Raw genomic sequence first — 19,271 nt, forward strand, 5'->3', positions numbered from 1 at the left:
ATGAAAGGGTCGCATCGGGAGCCGAGAGAATTAATGAGAAGATGGGCAGGAGTCGCTGCATTCGAGCTTGAAGCACTGGTTCATCATGGCCAGGGTGAACTTGGCCTCGGCGTCGCTTCTCTCTCCTGGCATGTGGCCGAAGTATGCGGTCGTCATCTGTAAAATTTTAATTTAGCAATTATAATTGAGGGTGAGTCGATCTATGCCCCTCTTTTTTTCCGGCTACTACTTCCTAAGAGTCATTTTCTTTCTATATTCCCCTTTTCAGTCATTACTCACCTCCGCGATGCCGAACCAGCAGGCCTTTTTGCAGCACACGCATGGCATGCCAGCCTCCTCCTGTGGGGTGCACACGTTTGGCATGATGGATGAAGCCGCATCAGCTAGAAGAGTAAGATTCAGATTTGGTTCATTTAAATTTTCGAGATTTTGAGAGCTCGAAAGGGTCTGCATTGCTTGTTACTTACCGGTGGAGGCCTGGTTGGCGAGAACAACCATGAGGCCCATGAGGGCAGAGAGCTTGAAGAGCGAGATCATGGTTGAGATCGGAAGGTTGGGTTGGTTGAGTTGGTTGGACAACTGTGTTGGGGGAGCTGAGAGTAAATAATTTCTGTTGAAAAAGAGAGGTTTTATAGGGTGAAGCTCTCCCGACCACGCCCATCGGCGCCGAGAAGCTCCTCCCATTTTTGGGTGGAGCATGACGAAACTGGGCCGGTGAAACGGTCGTTTGGCCGTTTTTTATGAGATTTTGAGGAAAATAGTGTGTATAGAGTCGGAGGAGCTGGGAAAAATTGCGTGATAGGTAAGTAGAAAAATGGATAATATGGATATCATATGACTTTCTTGATTGGTTCTGATTATGTACGGGGTAGTGGAACCCATTAATCTTAGAATAGTATATCTCGAAGAGATCAAGAAAACTGAACTCAAAAGATCAAAAGAGGAGAGATACCGTATTCAGAAACAAGATGAAACAAAAGGAAAAAGCGGGAAAAAAGAAATGAACAAAGTAGACATGGAAATTAGCAAGCAAAGAGATTTTAAGTTATGACGAAGCACAACGCTAATCCAAACCCTCTGAGAAATAGATATACGTTAGATCAGGTTAGTTAAAACTTGAGAAAAAAATTTTTAGCTTGATTAACCCAAGTGAATGAGAGATTCTCGTAAACGAATGAACTGCATGAGTAACCATGCAAAACAAACAGAAGCAGATGACTATTTTTTCATCATTTTCTTATTACAGGTAAAGTTTTATAGTCTGGTTTTAAAAGTAGGAAGTAATTACTAGAACTGAAAAAAACATTACTTGAAGCAGTAATATAAATATTACTGTAGACGAAAAGGATTTTTACAAGTCAAAAAGTCTGAACAGAGACTTGAAAATTAATCCGAACAGAACTACTGAATTCTTAATGAGATTCAGTAATAGTGTGGTTTTACAGGCAAATTGGTGCTTTCTGTATTGTCAGCTGCTCAGGTGGTCCCTGATGAAGTCATATAAAAAAAGCAGGAATGAAGAATACAAACTTTATCTTTGAATATCCACTAGTGCTAAATTGACAAACTCTTTTGCAAATGAGAGCTTACACGTTGATGGGCTTCATTTCAAAACTGGCAAACTCATAGAGTGCAAGTATCGTGTTTCTGGGAAAAAATCTTTTTATCAAGTTTTTTTTTTTGCAGTTCTTAGCCGGTTTATTTCTTTTTCAACAATGGTCATGAACAACTTGGTCAAATAGTGACTTTGAAAACTTCGAATGGTTACCAAGTAATTTTCTGAGTTTCAGAGATGTCTGCAACAAATCTCTTGTAATTATTTTAGTTTAGTAATTTTGGTTAGTAAGCAGCAGTTTCTGATATCTATAAGCATAGTTGTCAAGGCCCGGGCAAATTGGCGCGAAAGTCAAATTTTTTTCAAATTTTTTTCAAATTTTTTGAATTTTTTCGCGAAAAAGTCAAATAAGAAGAAATTCTGAAAAATAGTCAAAAATGGTTACATTTTCGATGAAAAATTGGAAAAAACGGGTCATTTTTTGAAGCTGGGCCTTCGGGCCCAGCCAGGCCTTGACAACTATGTCTATAAGACTAGTTTCAGTTTTTAATGCAAAGAAACCTTTTAGAGCGGTTTCAAAGGTGAGCTTCTGATGATGAGAACCCAAAACGTGACAAATTCGAATATCTTTTGAGGATACTCAAATCTTCCTGATCACTTCTTCCTATTCCTCCAAAAGCTTGTCATCATTCTTTTTCACCATGTGAGTTTCTCCACTCTCAATATCTGCTAAAGCGCATCTCTGTCGTTCCACCCAATATTTGAGATGATCGGTAGTGTGCATTCAATCTTTTTTTGCTTTCGAACGGATGGAAATGGGTCCCAAGCACCCACACGCAGCTGAGCTAAACAATGGAAAATGGAAGTGAGCAAGTGCGCACTGAAACAACATTTCCGGGTTCATCAATCTACCTTCTTTGTATCCCAGCGGAGGTAAAAAAGGATTGCAAAAAAAACGACAAGACCCGCGTCACTCATATGTTCTTTGCTTTCTTGTTTCAATCCGAACTGACGTGTGTTCTGTTTGAGTGAGTGATCCAAAAATAACAGATTTCAAACCTGTCATTTAAATTTTCCCACGCATCTGAGAGTATTGATGAGATAACTACACACTAAACACTATAATGCAAAGATTCGGAGCACTCACACTTTTGAGATACCGTACAAATGCCCCGAGGAAGTTTTTCAATTTTTCGATCCTCACGTTTCTCGGTTTTTGTCATGTTTTTACAATCGAGCTGCTTGGAAACCTGCAGAATATGACAAACTTGAGGAGACATGTTCTTACGTCAAGACATCTCCTATGACTCCGCTAAATCATAAAAAGTGGAATGGATGCAAATAAAATATCGAAGTTGGAATGGGATGTATACATTTTATGATTACTGGTAACCTTGGAAAAGTACATTTTATATAAGCTACACAGAGCAAATGAAATAAGTAAAAATTAAATAAGAGCCTGAGACAAAAAGTATTTGGAAAGTTTTTATTTTCTTGCCAGAATTGAAAAATGAAAAAACAAGGAAAGTGTTTAACAAATCAAGATATTTGATCACAAAAGCCAGACAAGTGTTATGTTTTAATCAAATGCTGATTACTTCAAAAATAGTAGAAATAGAGAACTTCTAGTTTTGATATTTAAAACTTCCAAGATTTTTTCAGCCATTCTAACTCCATCAGATCATAACACTATCAGTTCTAAAAAATCTCAAATAAGATTTCAATTAGGCAGAATTACGGAAAAAAAGATTGAATGCCAGCAGTGAACATAGCTTTTTTTTTGAGTTCCGCAGGCATAATGATTTTTTTAAGCAAAGGCTGGACCGCATAATTTTTTATAAATCGAACAGAATATTTCTCGACTGAACTTCACCTTAAACATTCACTAGGTTTCATTCTTATTTTTCATTTTTTCTCAAGTCGGTGGGAACTGAAAACATCTTGTATCCGGAAACGATCGTCCGGATAAAACTTATCAAAAAAGAAATTTCTCAATTTTCCACGTTAATTTTTTCATCACTCAAGACTTAAAGAAATCTTTAAAAATTTGACATTTTCTAATTATTATCTGTTCGTTTTCAATTCCATAACACTCTAACCCATTGTAGTCATTTCAATTGTTTCCTTCCCCCCGTTATTCTTTTTATGACATGCACCTTATTTGTCCTTTTTTTTTTACTTGAGACTATCTCGTGAGGGATATGTTTCAAGTCTTCTTTGTATCTTATAGTCTCTTATCCCTTGAAGTAAATAAATAAATAAATAATCGAATGAAGGAATTAAAGAGCTTGAAGTAGAACTTTATGCTGTTTGAACGGAAGCTATTCAAAATTCTTCTGCAATTGAATTTAGCGCTGTTTACTATTTTTGCAATGTGAGCTTCAAACTTTAAATCACAATCGACAAGAAGACCAAGATCTCTGGCAGTATTGGCAGACGCCAGTTTAGCGTTCCCAATGAAATAATCTTTATGGGGGTTGCTTACACCAAGGTGCAAGACAACTGTTTTATTTTCCGCTAGTTGAAGTTTCCACTGATCGCACCAGTCAGAGATAACGTTGAGTGTTTCCTGGAGACTGGCGGGGTTTTCGCTGTAGATCTTAAGATCATCAGCAAATGCGATGGAATACACATCTGAAGGAAGGAACTGAATGGGATACCTTACAAGGGAATTGACTTTCGGTATCCGTTCAGAATTTTCTATAAACTTGCACACTGATAGTTTCGAATCTGCTTTAAACAATGATAATAGTCAAAAAGTGCAAAACTCGCGAAAAGTTGGACTTTTTTGCTCCGAAAGTTTGCTCATTTTTCATCATAGAAAACACGCGTGCCAATTCGGGAGGACTATCGGGTTCGTAAAGGCAACTAGCCATCGTCTCAGCCAGCGATCGGATGGCCACGTGGCAGTGAGGGGGGCTGGTAAGAGGAAGGTCTGGGGATCGACCCCTTCTCTCTTTTTCCATTTTTTGCTTTTTAAAAACCTGCAATATAATGTTAATTACAGCTTTTTCGACATATTCTATTGAGTTTTCCTCCGTTTTGGATTGTTTTCTACATTATTTGAACATTTTGAAAGAAAATTTTTTTTGAGAAATTTTTAGATTCTCAAGGCCTCTCATCTCCCCATGCTTCCCACTCATTTTTGAAAGCTTTTCAGACTAATTTTTTCATCTACTCTCGAATCAGACATTGCTTCAAAATGAAGAAGGCACTGTACTGTAAGGTGTAATCGGGGATATCCACAGAAAAAAACGAGATTAATTAATGAATTGTTAAGGAAAAGTGTTCATCATTAATGAGGCATGAGAACTTAAAAATTTCTCAAAAAAATTTTCTTTCAAAATGTTCAAATAATGTAGAAAACAATCCAAAACGGAGGAAAACTCAATAGAATATGTCGAAAAAGCTGTAATTAACATTATATTGCCGGTTTTTAAAAAGCAAAAAATGGAAAAAGAGAGAAGGGGTCGATCCCCAGACCTTCCTCTTACCAGCCCCCCTCACTGCCACGTGGCCATCCGATCGCTGGCTGAGACGATGGCTAGTTGCCTTTACGAACCCGATAGTCCTCCCGAATTGGCACGCGTGTTTTCTATGATGAAAAATGAGCAAACTTTCGGAGCAAAAAAGTCCAACTTTTCGCGAGTTTTGCACTTTTTGACTATTATCATTGTTTAAAGCAGATTCGAAACTATCAGTGTGCAAGTTTATAGAAAATTCTGAACGGATACCGAAAGTCAATTCCCTTGTTAGATGCATTCTCTGAGTTACTCGGTCACCTTTCAAGACAGGAGTTCTGCGCAGCTGTTTATTATTCACTAAAGAGCAATTTGTACTTGTTGTTCAATATTTTATTTCTTCGGACAAAAAGATTCTAAAATGTTATTGGAAATCGCATTTTATCCCCGTTGGTTCCTATCGCGGGACGGTCGAAATATGGAAATCCTTGTGGTTTGTCTCTTCTTTTCATGACAGTCTGCTCGATCTTTCCTCATCATTTACATTTTTTCATTCTTCTTTCTCTACCCATGTTGTGAATTCCATTAATCCGCAAGTAGTAACCGGAGCATAATAAACGATAAACTTATGAATCTGTAAAAGAAACAGTCCAAAACGGTGAATTGAGAAAGCCTCCGTCTTTCTATCTCCTTTTTTTCAGAATCTACGACATCAATTCCCCCGGAGTCAACGTCTACTGCCGTTCCTGTCGCTGTCTTGGTACATCCTCGCCCTACCGCACTGGAAAATCTGCATCTCTACTCTCTATCAATGTGTACGCGCGGTCGCTACGGCAACCGGGACTTTTCAATCAGTTGCGAATGTTCGCGGACTAACTCCTCATCTTAAATGTAAATTTCCCTCCATTTTTTTCCGTAGCAACTCAAAAAAGTCTATGAACAACGTGGCAAAATACTGGCCTAAAATTTATATAATCAGGGCTTTTAACGGTGCCAGAAAAAGGAAGACCTTTTCCATTTTAATAAATCATCAGTATGACAAATAACTTCAAGTTTGTTTATTTATTTCAGATTTCTCTAGAATCACAAAACAACTAGGACCAAAATCAGCTTTTTGGTTTAAAAACCACTGAAAATATTCAATTTTTTTTCTTCCAATTTCTTCTACTCTTCGTCATCTCGTCGCCGTTTCTTCTCACAAATTCCGTTCTCGCTTCGTTTCCTCTGCTTCTCTTCCGTTTTTCTCTCTTTTATCTTTTCTCTAAATTTGTTATTTTATTTTATCCAAAACAACTTTTGGCTAATAAAGTGTTTCCTCACAAAAAATCACATTTTCTCTTTTTTTTTAATGTTGACTTCTACACTTTAAAATATTTGTATACCTTTTTTGGGTTACTGTATATATTAGTCTGCAATTACCATATGAAAAATAAAAACTGCTTTTTCGACTGAGAATTTAATGTCGTTTTTTAGACCACTCGTCACAGCAGTCCCGCAGTGCTACCGGTTTCTATTGCAATTCAATCGATTTTTTGACTTCACATTTCAAAGACAATGACTGATGAAAAGTGAGTTATTTATTGTTTTTCAGAGCTTTTTTTGATCAATACACCTATGTCACTCGCACGAAGACATTTTCATATAAAGCCGCCACAACAATTACTTTGTAATTGCCGTTTTTCAGAAAGAATTGCAAACCTCCACCAGAACTGGCGCTGATGCCAGACATCGTTCTCAGCAATATTTTCAGCAAACTGGATCTTGTCAGTGGGTGAGTGGTGGATATTCACCGAGTCTGACACTTAAACTGAATCAGTTAGCTTGCAATTAGAATACATTTAACACCAAAATAGTGAAATATTAAATAAATAATTTTTGAAAGATAAGTAAGATTAAGCAATGTTCTAGAAGGTCGTCATTTGTAATAAGATAGCAAGACAAAAACAAATTAGTTTATATTGGATGAGAGTTTATGCAATCAGAAGACTTTTATAACAAACATGAACAATAAAAAAACAAAAGTAAAGAAAAATAGATAATTCAAAATTTCTATGTAATCACACTTTATTTTTCAGGCTGAAAGTAAAAAATACCTGCATGCGACTCCGCTTTGTCTCCAATTCCGGAACGATTCCCTGTGATCATGGATGTGTGATTATTTTAAAGGAAAAAATATGCTTGCAGTTTGATAATTTTCATGCGACGTATCAAAAACTGGGTCGCAATTGTCTAGTTCAGAAAGACAATGGGCCGATGCATAATATTTTCAACCAGGATTACAAGAATGTTGCATTGAATGATTTGAAATCTGTTCTCCAGTGCGTCAACTTTTGCATCAATCACTTGGAGTTTATGGTATCTCCGCAATGCGAACGCATCTACGCGAAATTCATTTTCACGATCATTAAGAGTCTGGAGAACGGAGGGCGCCCAAAGAAGCTCAAAATCAAAGTTCTATTCAACCGCAGTACCAATTTAGGAAAGATCAACAAACTAATCCCATTCATGGAACCAGGTTATCTGAACACAATGTTGCTCCTATTTAACGAAACGAGAGAACAAGATTTTGATAAGATTGTTCACACGCAACAATGGCTTCAATGCGAAACATTGGGAATTCATGGAGACATTGGAAATTTTGTGCCATCGAAGTACTTGAACAATTTCTTGCATTTCAATAATATCGACCTGCATTGCTCTCCAACATTGGCAGAGATACTACATTTTGCCGGAGTAAGTTATCCCAGCTATTCTTGGTTTGAGACAAGATATTATCTTTTAGTTATTTGAAATTATGTTTTTATAGACAATCACTGTATCTCCAACTCTTCAATTGTGCCAAATATACACTAGCAGGCCAGAGTTCGACTTTGAACATCTTGAAACAGCACTTGGTTTAACCGACCCGTACGAAGGTCCAGATGGTGACACCTGTTACTCACTGGCCATTCCAGATTCAGACGACCGTATCACCTACAATCTGTCATACGATACGTGCGTAATACGAAGAGAGAAATATAATAAAGATACAGGAAAGTATGAACGGAGCCTAGCCCCATTTTTTGTATATTAGGTTGAGTCATCTTTCTTTTTTCTTCTTTCTTTTTTTCAGGTCGAACTTTGACTTACGGTTTCTAGGTACTGTGATTGTTTATCAACCCAAACTTTTTTGCGTTCTAACCACCTTCTCAGTGGCTAAGAAATAGTGCTTTAAGTTTATGCCTAGACAGTCCACTCGTTAAAACGATGGTTTTTTCGGTGGTCAACCAAATGCCTATTTTGGAAAGTTGTTTGATTCTAGTCGCATTGGTATGGAAATATTGAAAACTTCATGAGAAAATGATGGGAAATTGAAAAACATTTTATCTTGCTATAACTCTTTAGTTTTGGGTCCGAATGTTAAAACAAAAAAAGTTATGATCAGACGATTGACTGCAACTAGAAATCATTGTTCAGCTGGGTTAAAGCAGATTACAGAAATGTTTGAGATAGCATTCATACCAAAATGTTTGTAAAAGTTAGAGGATACTAAGAGTCTGAAAAATTAATAACAAGGCCATTCTAATAAGTGATAAAACATGGTTGATATGTTTCGTATGATTTTCAAAATTTTGAGAAAATCTGTGTAGTAGACCTGGATGAAGTCTAGGCCTCTTTTCAACGCTCCCAAACAACTCAGAACTAATTTGCTACACATAATCAATACTAGATACATTGCTTTAAAATTGTGCAAATTATCTAGCGAACTGATTCAAACGTATGAGCACTAGGCATCTTTAAACCTAAAAATCACGTAATTTTGGTGTTGTTGGCTTCACGCTTCCTGCGAAGAAGGACAAATGGCGTTAATATCTGAAACAAAGTAAATTTAGATATATCAATTTCTATTTTACTAAATGAAAACAGTTTCGACCAACTGTCAAATCTAACCCAGCAGAAAAATTAAGAATAATCACGTACCCTATTTTGCCAATCGTCACATTTGTTTAGAGGCCGGCACCAAGTATTGTTGCTTACATTTAGTTAAAATTCTTCTCAGTGGTTTTTATACGTATTTATCCTTGCTTAATCTCATTTTTAATAGTTTGCCAGTTCTCGACAACGTTTTCTAATAAAAAAAATGAATACGAAGAATGGTACTAAAAAGGGAACCTTATGTGTTTTGATGTGCCTACGGGTGAGTTTTAGCAGGAAAGAAACAGCTAGCCACCTGTATAATTAAAATGAGTTGTAGGTACCAACCAACAATATTTCTCATTATGTCAGTTATTAGGCTTTAAGAAAATTCATCCCAAAAATTACCCAAAAAAGAAAGAAACTTATGACTCAACCTAATAAATCCGATCGATTGGTGTTATTTGAAAGTATTTAAATTTCTGCTTCCTATGAATTCTCTTTAAGTGATTATTTTATTCATATTATTGCATAGAAGTTTGTGATATTGACAATAAACTTTTTGTGTGGCCTACTTTTTTTGTGTCTGAGTGACAGATAATTATCGCTCTAAAACAAGGAACGGAAATATAAATTTCGTCAACTCAATTTATCATCATGATTTCCGCAGTTCTTTGTTTTTTTTTTAAATTTTTGTTTCAATCTGCGACATTTATTCCTGGTTCATGCTTCACTGCTTCCGAGAGTGTACGAAGAAGGTTTATTACAGGTTTGCTACTGAGAGGAGATCGGTTGTAATATTAAAACCGTGAAACACTGATTATCGTTTTATTATCCACTGCTTTATGACTAAAAATACTTCGACTTTTGCTTCGATCTATATTTCAAACAATTTTTTTTAGCTAAATGTGTGTTTTTTCGAAATTGTTAGGTTGTCCTCTTACTGAAGGGATTTGGCAAACGCGCTCCAATGAATTGCCGCTTGTTTACTCGTTTGAATAATTCACGTGTATCCTATACAAAAACCTTTATCATTTTTCTTCCAGATGGCGGACTTACTGGAAATGCCGGATGTGGTTATGAAAAATATATCAAACAATCTCGGTGTGAGGACATTGTGAGTTTTTTTTTCAATTCACAGATAAAAGTTTTATATTGAACGGTTGCGAAATAGTTCAAACTAGCTGTTTGTGCAAAAATAAACTATTATGGTTCTCAAAAAGTTAATTAATCTTTGATATGCTCAATGTTTCGATTAAAATTAGTTTTTGTTTCATGTTCAAAGAGAAGTTTATGATGACCGAGCTTTTTTGAGATTTGTAGCTCGTTCGAAACACAATCCTTTTTTATACCTGAAACCGACAATAAAAATCAGTTTGATTACTATTAGGGAAATCAATTGTCATGACAATCAATCCTACAAATAAACGCTCTATTTCTAATTTTATTGTTGACCTAAATTCATTTTTTACAGGTTAAAATTACAAAAAGTGAACAAAGCACTCCGTTCATATGTTGATGATAAAAAGCCCGATTGCCAAATTAGAACTCTCAATGCTTTTATAAATGCTGATGAAGCTCAAATCATACTTGAAAACGAGCTAGAAGGATGGATTCATATTAGATACAAAGCAGTCAATGAGAATACAACATCTGTGCGTGAGAAACAGGAACGAAAAATTGATGGCATAAACTTTATGAAGGCACTTAACAGCGACCTGGAGATTTTATTGAAACATCAGAAGCCTGCTTCCGAACCTATCACCCTGTTTATCCAGATTGATAATTATTAAAATAAAAAACTTGTCGATGAAAACAATATGAATCGACTAATTGAGACATTTTTGACGGAATTGAAACAAGTTTTGACATCAAGAGCTCGCCTCATTCGAATTGACTCTCTGGCTATTGAAATGCTGGACCGGAAACACGTTATGCAAGTTCTCCCATTCTTCACCCAAAGACTTTGGGAAGACTCTGGTTAATTAATGCATATGACAAAGAAGAAAATCGTACATTGAAAATGAATGAAATAATGCAGACGGAGCAGTGGAAGAATATTCAAGAGTTTCATGTTAAAGGACTGATCGTCAATGGATCACTTTGTGACTTTGCACATATTTCTCGCTTGGAATTAAAAGTTATAACAGTTACAACAGGGGATTTGATTTTTCTCAAAGAGGTAAGAAGACTCATCTTCTCAAACGCAAAAACATTAGAATGTTTATGTTTAAAGCATTCAATGCAAAAGTTTCACGCCTCATTATCCGAAAGTTAAAAAAAAACAATTTTTGTAATTTTTATTCAAACTATGTGAACCGAATAGGTTCAACCACTGTAAAAAATATTACAAAACTTTGATTGCAGGCGTTCATGACAATGGCAACAACTAAAAACCATGTATCATTATGCGAAGTTCGAAGACAAAGAACAACTGGATAACATTCTCGGTCTCCCAATTAATGATCCCGAAGCTGACCGTGGAAAGAAATGGGTGCTTGATATTCCAGAAAAAAAAGAAAAGGTGGTGATTTTCCTTCGTAATTGGATACAATCGATTGAAATTTATTTGCGTAATATAAACAGCAACTGGTGAAGGCACACGCTATAATGGAGGATAAATTTATATAATGTTTAAAACCTTTTTGTATTTTAATCTGTCTTTAATTTTTTGCGTCTTAGAAAAAAGAGCATCAGCATCAACTACAATATTCACAATAATTGCAGTCTCCTTGATAATTTTTTGATTGACAAATGTCAATCAATAGTTGTCCATCCTGTTCTTATATTATGGAGCACTCAATAAAGTGAAAACTGTGTCATTTTTATTAAATTTTTTAAGTCAATATTATTTCCAGAAGAAAGGGGTGTGAGTGATAAGTTCATTACCCATTGAGCATGTTTCCATTTTCACAGCAACTTTAAACTTGAACCGATCATTTTTTCGTTGTAAACCTAAACCAAAACGTGTAAACAAAACATAAGCATATACGTAATGTGAAAAATGAAATACCTAAAACTGCTTCAAATCAACAAGATAGAAAACAGAGAAAAAGTGTTTTCTCAACTGGAAAAGTGTATTATTTAGTGTTTAAAACAGATAATAAGGTTTCGAAAATTTGTGTTTCATTAACAATAGCTGGTTATCCCGAAAAAACATTTCCTCACATTCAATTTGATTTACGAAACAATGGTGTGAAGACAAATTTTCAATGTGTGTGCTGGATTTTCTCTGAAACTATTTGCAAATAGTCAAACTTGCAAATGGGGATGCAATTCAAATGACACAAGTCACGTCGTTACCCATAACGATCTACAGAACTGCCTACTCATCGCTGCAAACACTTTCCTTTTTCTGGTACCAAATAAATTAAAGGCGAAAAAAACGGAGATGAGATTGTGAATAGATTGTGAGAGAGATGGTATTCTTGACCATTTACATCTGTATTCGCAACAAGCTATCTTTCTTTGTTTGACCTTCCTCCCATTTTATCGCGGTCTTGCGGTTTTGAAGATGAAAAAACGTAGAAAACATCTGTTGAGATAGTCAACGAGTGACATCTGTTAGGTTCTGCGGATACTTTCATTTTCATTATTAGAGCAGATTTGTTCTATTGTTCTTTTATTTTCAAAATTTATTTTTTTGAGATTTTGATAACTCTTATTGTGTTTGTAAATTTAATATTATGTTTTCTTTATTTTTCTCAGCTTTGCAACGTTTTTTCTGGAGCACACCAAAAAGGTCATGCGGGTAGATCAAACGACAATAACAAGACCGGACAAACATTTTACGATTGTTATGCTCACAAGATTGTATCAACGCGTTTACATACCTTCTTGCTATCTTTTTTTAAAGCTTTTTTCTGTGCTTTGCTCTTAGACCATGCTCTTAAATGATACGGATATCGATGTATTTTTCTAAGTGGCCACGACACAGCAAACTACAGATCAAATAGTGTCGACTTTTTTTGTCTCTCTTGTGTCCGTTTTTCTAGGTGTATGTGTTTCTTTTCGATAAAACTGATAGAGAAAGGTCTTGTGACTCTTTTTGTTATGATAGGTAATTCATGATTCATCTTTTGAAAACTTACCTCGAAATAGAAATGATTAACTTAAGTGAGAATAATCTATTTTAAGCCTATAATGAATTCTGTTCTGTTAACAATTGTTCATTGTTAGATTCTTGTATATCTCGAGTTACAAGCAAAATCTCAAGATTTTTGTTTGATTTGTTCACACCTGAATATTCCTGATTCACAATTTTTTCCCAAGAACAATGTATTATTTACTCAAAATGAGAGTTCGTTCGCAGGTAAGTACTCACTGAGAAAGGCAGCTCAAGTACACTGATATGTGTACTGATAGCGTAAGGGAGGTCTGCTCGCAAAGAACGGATTAACCATCTGCGGTGCCGAAAAGGTAAACCACAATTCATTTTGTCAAACAAACAGAGGAAATTTTTCTAAATTCGAAATTGAATTTAGCAAATGATTCGAAATCACAAGTTTGTGATTTCATCATTTTTCTACTCTTTTTTTTCTTATTTGGTTGTGTAACATATATGTGATGGGTTTTCTACTTACCTTTTACTGAAATTGAATAAGTTGACTGAAACTGAACAAACAAAACACCCTCTTTCCAATTGATGACACTTTCTAAACTGAGTCACACCCTTTGAGAAAGTTTCTGTTTCCCTAGCCTACAGAACAAAAAATCCAAAATATGTAGTAACCTCTGTTGTTTGTTTTCTACTTGAAACGGTATTAGTATTGTACAGTTTTCTAACGTCTATTTTTCTTCATCTTTTTTTATTTCACAATTTGACCTCCCTTCTCCACGCCCAACATAGTTTAATTACTTTGTTTGATAGCAGTAACTTTTTTGATAAAAGAAAATTGGTTTCGGTAGACAAGACCGGAGGCTAAAAATAAAAGAAAAGGCGTTAGAGGTGAAAAGAAGAAAGTGGCTAAAGCATGTGTGCGCGGAATGAACTTCGGTTGAAGTGGCGGAGATACCTGCCAATCAGTGATTGTAACACACAAAGAATTTTGACCGACCGCTAAACGCGCTACCGCATTTCATTCGCTATCAGATGTGTTTTTTATTCCCTTTTTGTACTGATAACCTCACACATAGCTAAGGCAAAAGATTTATAGCTTTAGAGAAGTCAAATCAGATATTTTGATGAAATTGTTTTGATCAAGATTACGCCTTAAAGAGAGATTGAAAAAAATAGCTCGGATGAGGATCATTAGAGAACTGTTTCACCAACTACTGATCTCAAAATGTTTCATTGAATTGTATTTATGAAATCATGTAGAATCGTCTTGAATTTTGAAAACCCATTTCATTATAATTTAATTTCAATAATTTCTGAAGAAATCAACTATTAATACAATAATGTTCGTTTAGTCAGTTTTCCCGCTTTTTCATTTCAAATGTGCTCGTTTCACTAGAAATAGTATTCTAACAGTAGTTTCTGAAGTCGTCCACCGTAAACTTATTCAAAATTCATGGAAAATTTCAATGCTTGTGCTTCCCACGCATGTCTAAAATTTCCAATTCATATAAACAATAGACCGACTTATTTTCTAGACGTATGCCGTCTTTTTTTGCTTCCATCGTAAATATCAATCGGTGTCATGGTGTCATGTCACATGAAGAAGTAAAAGAAGTACCTTCTTTGTCTCCCACCGTTCGTTCCTCGCTATCCTTTCACATCCTCTTGTTTCCTTTTTGTTTCCAAGTCAGTTTTGTTCCTTGTCCCGACAGTTGTTCTTTTTTTCCTCCCTCTCAACTACTCTTCTCCTCAAGTCGCTTCTTTTTCAATTTTCTCGCAAAGTTCTTCATTACTCCAGTTTTTATCTGCAATCTTCATCGGGCTTTTAACGACTTTGAACTGATTTACAACGGATTTTTTGCAGTGTGTTTTCTCCATAGTGGCCGATTCAAAACGAGTGAAGTTAGTAGTAGTGGACAGTGGCCAACAACATTGACACTCCGGACAAGATGAACGGCGTTGTCGTGTGCGAAGTTTGCAATTCAGTAAGTTCATTCTGATTTCAAAGTGTATTCATTCATTTTTTGTTGGGTCTGGAAGGTGTCAGTCACTATTATAAGAAAAAATGGAGTCATGGAACAAAAAGAAAAATTCATAGAATGTCTCTGTGTTACTCATTTCATAAATTTTGATGATATGTGAATTGTGGGAATCGAGTTGTTTTGTTAGAATCTCTTGGGGATCATTCCTTCCGAATTTTATGACTTTTTATTCGTTTAATTCAAAATACGATTCTTTATCTTTTTCCATTCATTAGTTGACATTCGAAATTGAGTAACTAATGCAATATGTATTCACAAGAGTATGAGAAGATTGTTTATTATTTCAATACTCCATGCCCACCTGACTGAATAATGCGGTAGTACTAAAATTTCGAATTTCGTGTTTCGATTATGTAAATTTAGATGATAAATTTCCAAAACTCCACTTCAAAACAGTACAGTCATCACTCTCATACATAAAACAACATAAAACGGTTCCTAGTTCTCGTTCCGTCCGTTTTTCCCCCTAACCTTTGCTTTCCTTTGTCTTCTCGAGAGTTCTTGTTTTTTTCCTTTTCTGATGTTATGCTTATCCATTTATGTCAGCGGTCAAATTGTTGGTATCCGTTTCCTTTTATGATTGTGTGGTAACCTAAATTTCGGATGTTTTGAATGCATCCGATTCATTGCGTGTTAAGTCTAATTCTATTGACGGCTCTACCTGATTAATTGGGGTTAGAACACGCGCCTTTTCTTCTCTTTTTTTGATCTACGCATCATCAGTTCCTATTTCGGAAAATGAAATCAATCTTGGTCTTGATCCGCCTCTTCTTACCAGTTCTATAAAATCATTGTGATTTTATATTTCTATTAATCCCATTTCGGTAACACATATTCTTTCGTTTTCTAGATGCCTTCTCCTTCTTTGAATCAGGTATATATCATTAGGCTTATGACAAGATCACAACATAACATGATTAACTTTTACACTGCTAGCTAATAATATCTGTCGGCTTTTTGGCCCTTTAGCTGTCAGGGAAATCAATTGTACTGTTAGGGAAAGTGATAAGAATAAACATCATGAATGGGAAAAAATAATAATGATCATGGACAAAACAAAGCGAATTGGAAGAGGTATGCATTCAATTGAAATCAGAAAATTGAACTGAGCAATTTCATGGAGTAAAATTGAAATCAGAGGGAAAGACTCTTCCATAGCTCTTGCAACTTTCTAATTTCATGTTTGTGGAACTTCTTTTTCCTCCCACTCACTACCGCCAAAAGTACGTCGTTTTCCTTCCCTGATAACCTCCACTAATCTGTTTGCAACTCTACGGAAGCGCATTGTGCATTTTTTTGTATCTTCAAATGTGAAAGACCAAAAAGTGGTAGAATCGATTTTCTTGCTGTTTTTTTTTCCATTTGACACCTAGTCATTTGCATATTCATCCACCCAATCATATTCCAACACAGAGGAATATTGAAAAAGGAATAGAGAGGTTGGTTAGTGCTCTATTGTTGTTGTGTACATTTATTCTCTATATTTATATGTTTTATGGCAATGTGCACACGACCCTGTGAAATAACTGATAACATCAAAAGTCATTCCTATTTTCATTCATTCTTATTTTGAAACATCACTTTTATTGAAACCACCGTTTTGCAGAAAAAGAAATCCTGTCAGCAATACCATTTGCTTTATGAAGACAAAATCCAGATAGTGAAGGAACTCAATAATATTTTACCTTTAGAAGAAGAAGACATGTTACCAAGTGATGGATTGGGGTGAGTTTATATCTTTAAAAATCAACCAATTTTTCAAACGGAATGCACATTTCAGATTATCACCGACCTCCAGCCGTGCAAATGTAGGATTATCCCAAATTTCTCTTCCTCTAGCCTGGAAACCAAAAGGTCTGATTTCAATTTGATGCTTTCCAATATTTTCTGAAGCATGAGATACAAAACAACAAAAATCATGCACAAACACTCAATTCTCTCCCTCTTTCTGTGTTTTTCGGACACATCTCCCAAATACTCCACATGTAGTCCAAAAGGTGTGGTAGGTTATTGAGGTTCTCGGCTCCTTTTGTTTGATCTACGTTGTACTTGTCGCTTTATCGCCCCAATTCGAGTGCTGCTTCGAACTTGGCTCCATTGACAAACATTCAATTTTGTGATCATGTTCAAGAACTCTCAATTTATGATTACTCTAGATTCCGGAGTCTTGATAATTCTGAAAACAATCGATAACAAAAATTGAACTCTGACTGAAAAAAGTGAGAAAAGCGAAAGCAACATGTGAGAAACAATAATGAAAAAAAAATCTTTGACTCTGTTTGAAAATAACCTCTGAACCAATTGAAGATCTCAATAATTTTCAGAAACCCGCACATTCTCCATGTTTCTGGTGATCCAGAGCAAAACACGAGTCATTGACACCAAAATTATCTCCCATGTAGATAAAAACATGACGGATGTCATTATACCGGATTCTTTCGTGTTGTGAGTATCACTTGGTCCACATTTTTCATCTCATCTTGTTTTTTAGTGATAATGAACCTGAAGATTTTCATGTGGATATCCTTATCTATGCAGCTAGAACAGATTATGGATTGGAAAATAATACTGGAGGAAGTCTGAAAAGTAGAATCACCAGATCAATTGGAAGAAAATTTGGTGCAAGTGTGGTAAGATTCATAATCTTGTTCTCATTTATATCTGGTTTGCAGAAATCTCAAACGGCTTCACACGAGATGTCAAAAAGCCCGAGACTGGATCAAACTATCTCTGGAGCGCACTATAACCTTCTTGCAAAGGCTACGCTGTGCATTGCTGATGCTTGTGAAGAAGCAACAATTCACAATCTGAGGATGAGTGCATTCGGTACTGAATAACTGAAAATTATACACAAACAATCCATATTATCTTTCAGCGGATCTCTCCGGACCACCACTCTACGGGCATATCATTTGCCGACTGGCTATTCAACCCCATTCCGTACTCCGTCCAATTTTAGAAGGAGTACTCTCAGTCCAACACGTCGAGGAAAGTGTAGAGCTTGAAAATACATCTGCTAGATTGCAAGCTGGAAATTTGCATTTTTATTCAATTGGTGATATTGCCAACAGCTCAAAAAACACTGTGATGGTGATCCCTCTTAGCAGCGTGAGTCCTATTTTACTAAAGTCTCGAAAACATTATTTCATTTTGTTTCAGAGAAGCCGTATTGTTCCAACACCTGCTCCTCGGACTTTCTTACTTCGAACCGATGAGACCAGTGAAGTACCCGCCTCATCGGTGTATCTTGTTACAAACAGCGATAGGGATTACGAAATATGGAGGAGAGCAATCGAAATTCAAATCTACGATATAGGAATATGGGGGAAATTTGCTACCAAAATGTCTTCTCTTCTCACGCAGAAGAGAGAAGATCCAATCAGAGAAACTCTGAGCCGTGGAACTGGTAGCAATCTTTATGAAACTATTTCTATTAAAGGTAATCCGCTTTAATATGTGAAGTATTTCAATTTCATATCTCAGGTTCGATTTCAAAAGCCTTTGGTGGTCTTTCACTTGTCCCTTGCGACGGACAACCTCATCCGAACGGAGCAATGACAGCTCCAATGAAACGACCTAATGTGAAACAACGTGCTAAAGTTATTGACTTCTTCCCGGTAACTTTTTTCAGAATAATTTTTTACAATAATTACCTATTTAGGTGCCTAACCGAAACCGAGAAAGTCCGCAGCCATCTCGAAAAAGTATAATATATGAGCCTTCATCAAAGTATGTGATTCAACTGAACATTGGAGAGGATTCTGTGGAAAACGAATACAATTCTTATTCACCACTTTGTAAGTGCAAGTTGAGGACATCATGTACTTACATTTTAAATTTAGATCGCATGTCTCCCAGACCACCATCAAACAACAGACACCATTCGGAAGATCAATACAAAGTGAGAAATGTTTGATTGAAAAAGAAAAACGTGTCTTGGGTTACTTTGGTTTATGAACCAAACACTTTGTAGTGTAACTTTAAGCTACAAAGTGCAAAGAAACATAATTGTTTTCAAGTTCCGTTTCGAATCGAAAAACTCTTGAGGTCATGATGTTCATAGAAAATCAGATCATATCTCATCATCGAATTTTCTTAATTCAGGACGGGAAGAAAAGTTGGTCGAAGTCAATCGGTTCGCTGATCAATCGTAATGCGTCGCACGTCACTCGACTTTAAGCACGTATACATATCCTTCTTCAATTATATATGGCTATAATGTACTACGAAACTCGCTTTAACCCAATTGCATCATTTTA

The 19,271-nt window shown here is 35.8% G+C and overlaps 5 protein-coding genes across 5 annotated transcripts; 4 read left to right on the forward strand and 1 right to left on the reverse strand.

The window, feature by feature from the left end:
• Positions 1–701, forward strand: GCK72_023309 (uncharacterized protein; the record flags this gene model as incomplete). The annotated part of the gene is made up of 3 exons (XM_053735335.1): positions 1–141; positions 269–391; positions 636–701. The coding sequence occupies 3 exons, from the start codon at positions 1–3 to the stop codon at positions 699–701; spliced, it is 330 nt and encodes a 109-aa protein (XP_053578901.1).
• On the reverse strand, positions 31–537 carry GCK72_023310 (uncharacterized protein; the record flags this gene model as incomplete). Its single annotated transcript, XM_003106667.2, has 3 exons — positions 31–156; positions 280–383; positions 468–537. 3 exons carry the CDS (start codon positions 535–537, stop codon positions 31–33), a joined length of 300 nt encoding a protein of 99 aa, XP_003106715.2.
• Positions 702–6,734: 6,033 nt separating the features above from the next.
• On the forward strand, positions 6,735–10,703 carry GCK72_023311 (uncharacterized protein; the record flags this gene model as incomplete). Its single annotated transcript, XM_053735336.1, has 4 exons — positions 6,735–6,787; positions 7,092–7,749; positions 7,823–8,010; positions 10,385–10,703. The coding sequence occupies 4 exons, from the start codon at positions 6,735–6,737 to the stop codon at positions 10,701–10,703; spliced, it is 1,218 nt and encodes a 405-aa protein (XP_053578902.1).
• Positions 10,704–10,945: 242 nt separating this feature from the next.
• GCK72_023312 (uncharacterized protein) lies at positions 10,946–11,352 on the forward strand (the record flags this gene model as incomplete). The annotated part of the gene is made up of 2 exons (XM_053735337.1): positions 10,946–11,092; positions 11,278–11,352. The coding sequence occupies 2 exons, from the start codon at positions 10,946–10,948 to the stop codon at positions 11,350–11,352; spliced, it is 222 nt and encodes a 73-aa protein (XP_053578903.1).
• Positions 11,353–17,422: 6,070 nt separating this feature from the next.
• On the forward strand, positions 17,423–19,191 carry GCK72_023313 (uncharacterized protein; the record flags this gene model as incomplete). The annotated part of the gene is made up of 9 exons (XM_053735338.1): positions 17,423–17,457; positions 17,504–17,642; positions 17,685–17,838; positions 17,888–18,120; positions 18,172–18,451; positions 18,496–18,629; positions 18,674–18,809; positions 18,855–18,913; positions 19,117–19,191. The coding sequence occupies 9 exons, from the start codon at positions 17,423–17,425 to the stop codon at positions 19,189–19,191; spliced, it is 1,245 nt and encodes a 414-aa protein (XP_053578904.1).
• Positions 19,192–19,271: the final 80 nt, after the last annotated feature.

This window comes from Caenorhabditis remanei, chromosome X, assembly GCF_010183535.1.
Source record: "Caenorhabditis remanei strain PX506 chromosome X, whole genome shotgun sequence".
Taxonomy (NCBI): Eukaryota; Metazoa; Nematoda; class Chromadorea; order Rhabditida; family Rhabditidae; genus Caenorhabditis; species Caenorhabditis remanei.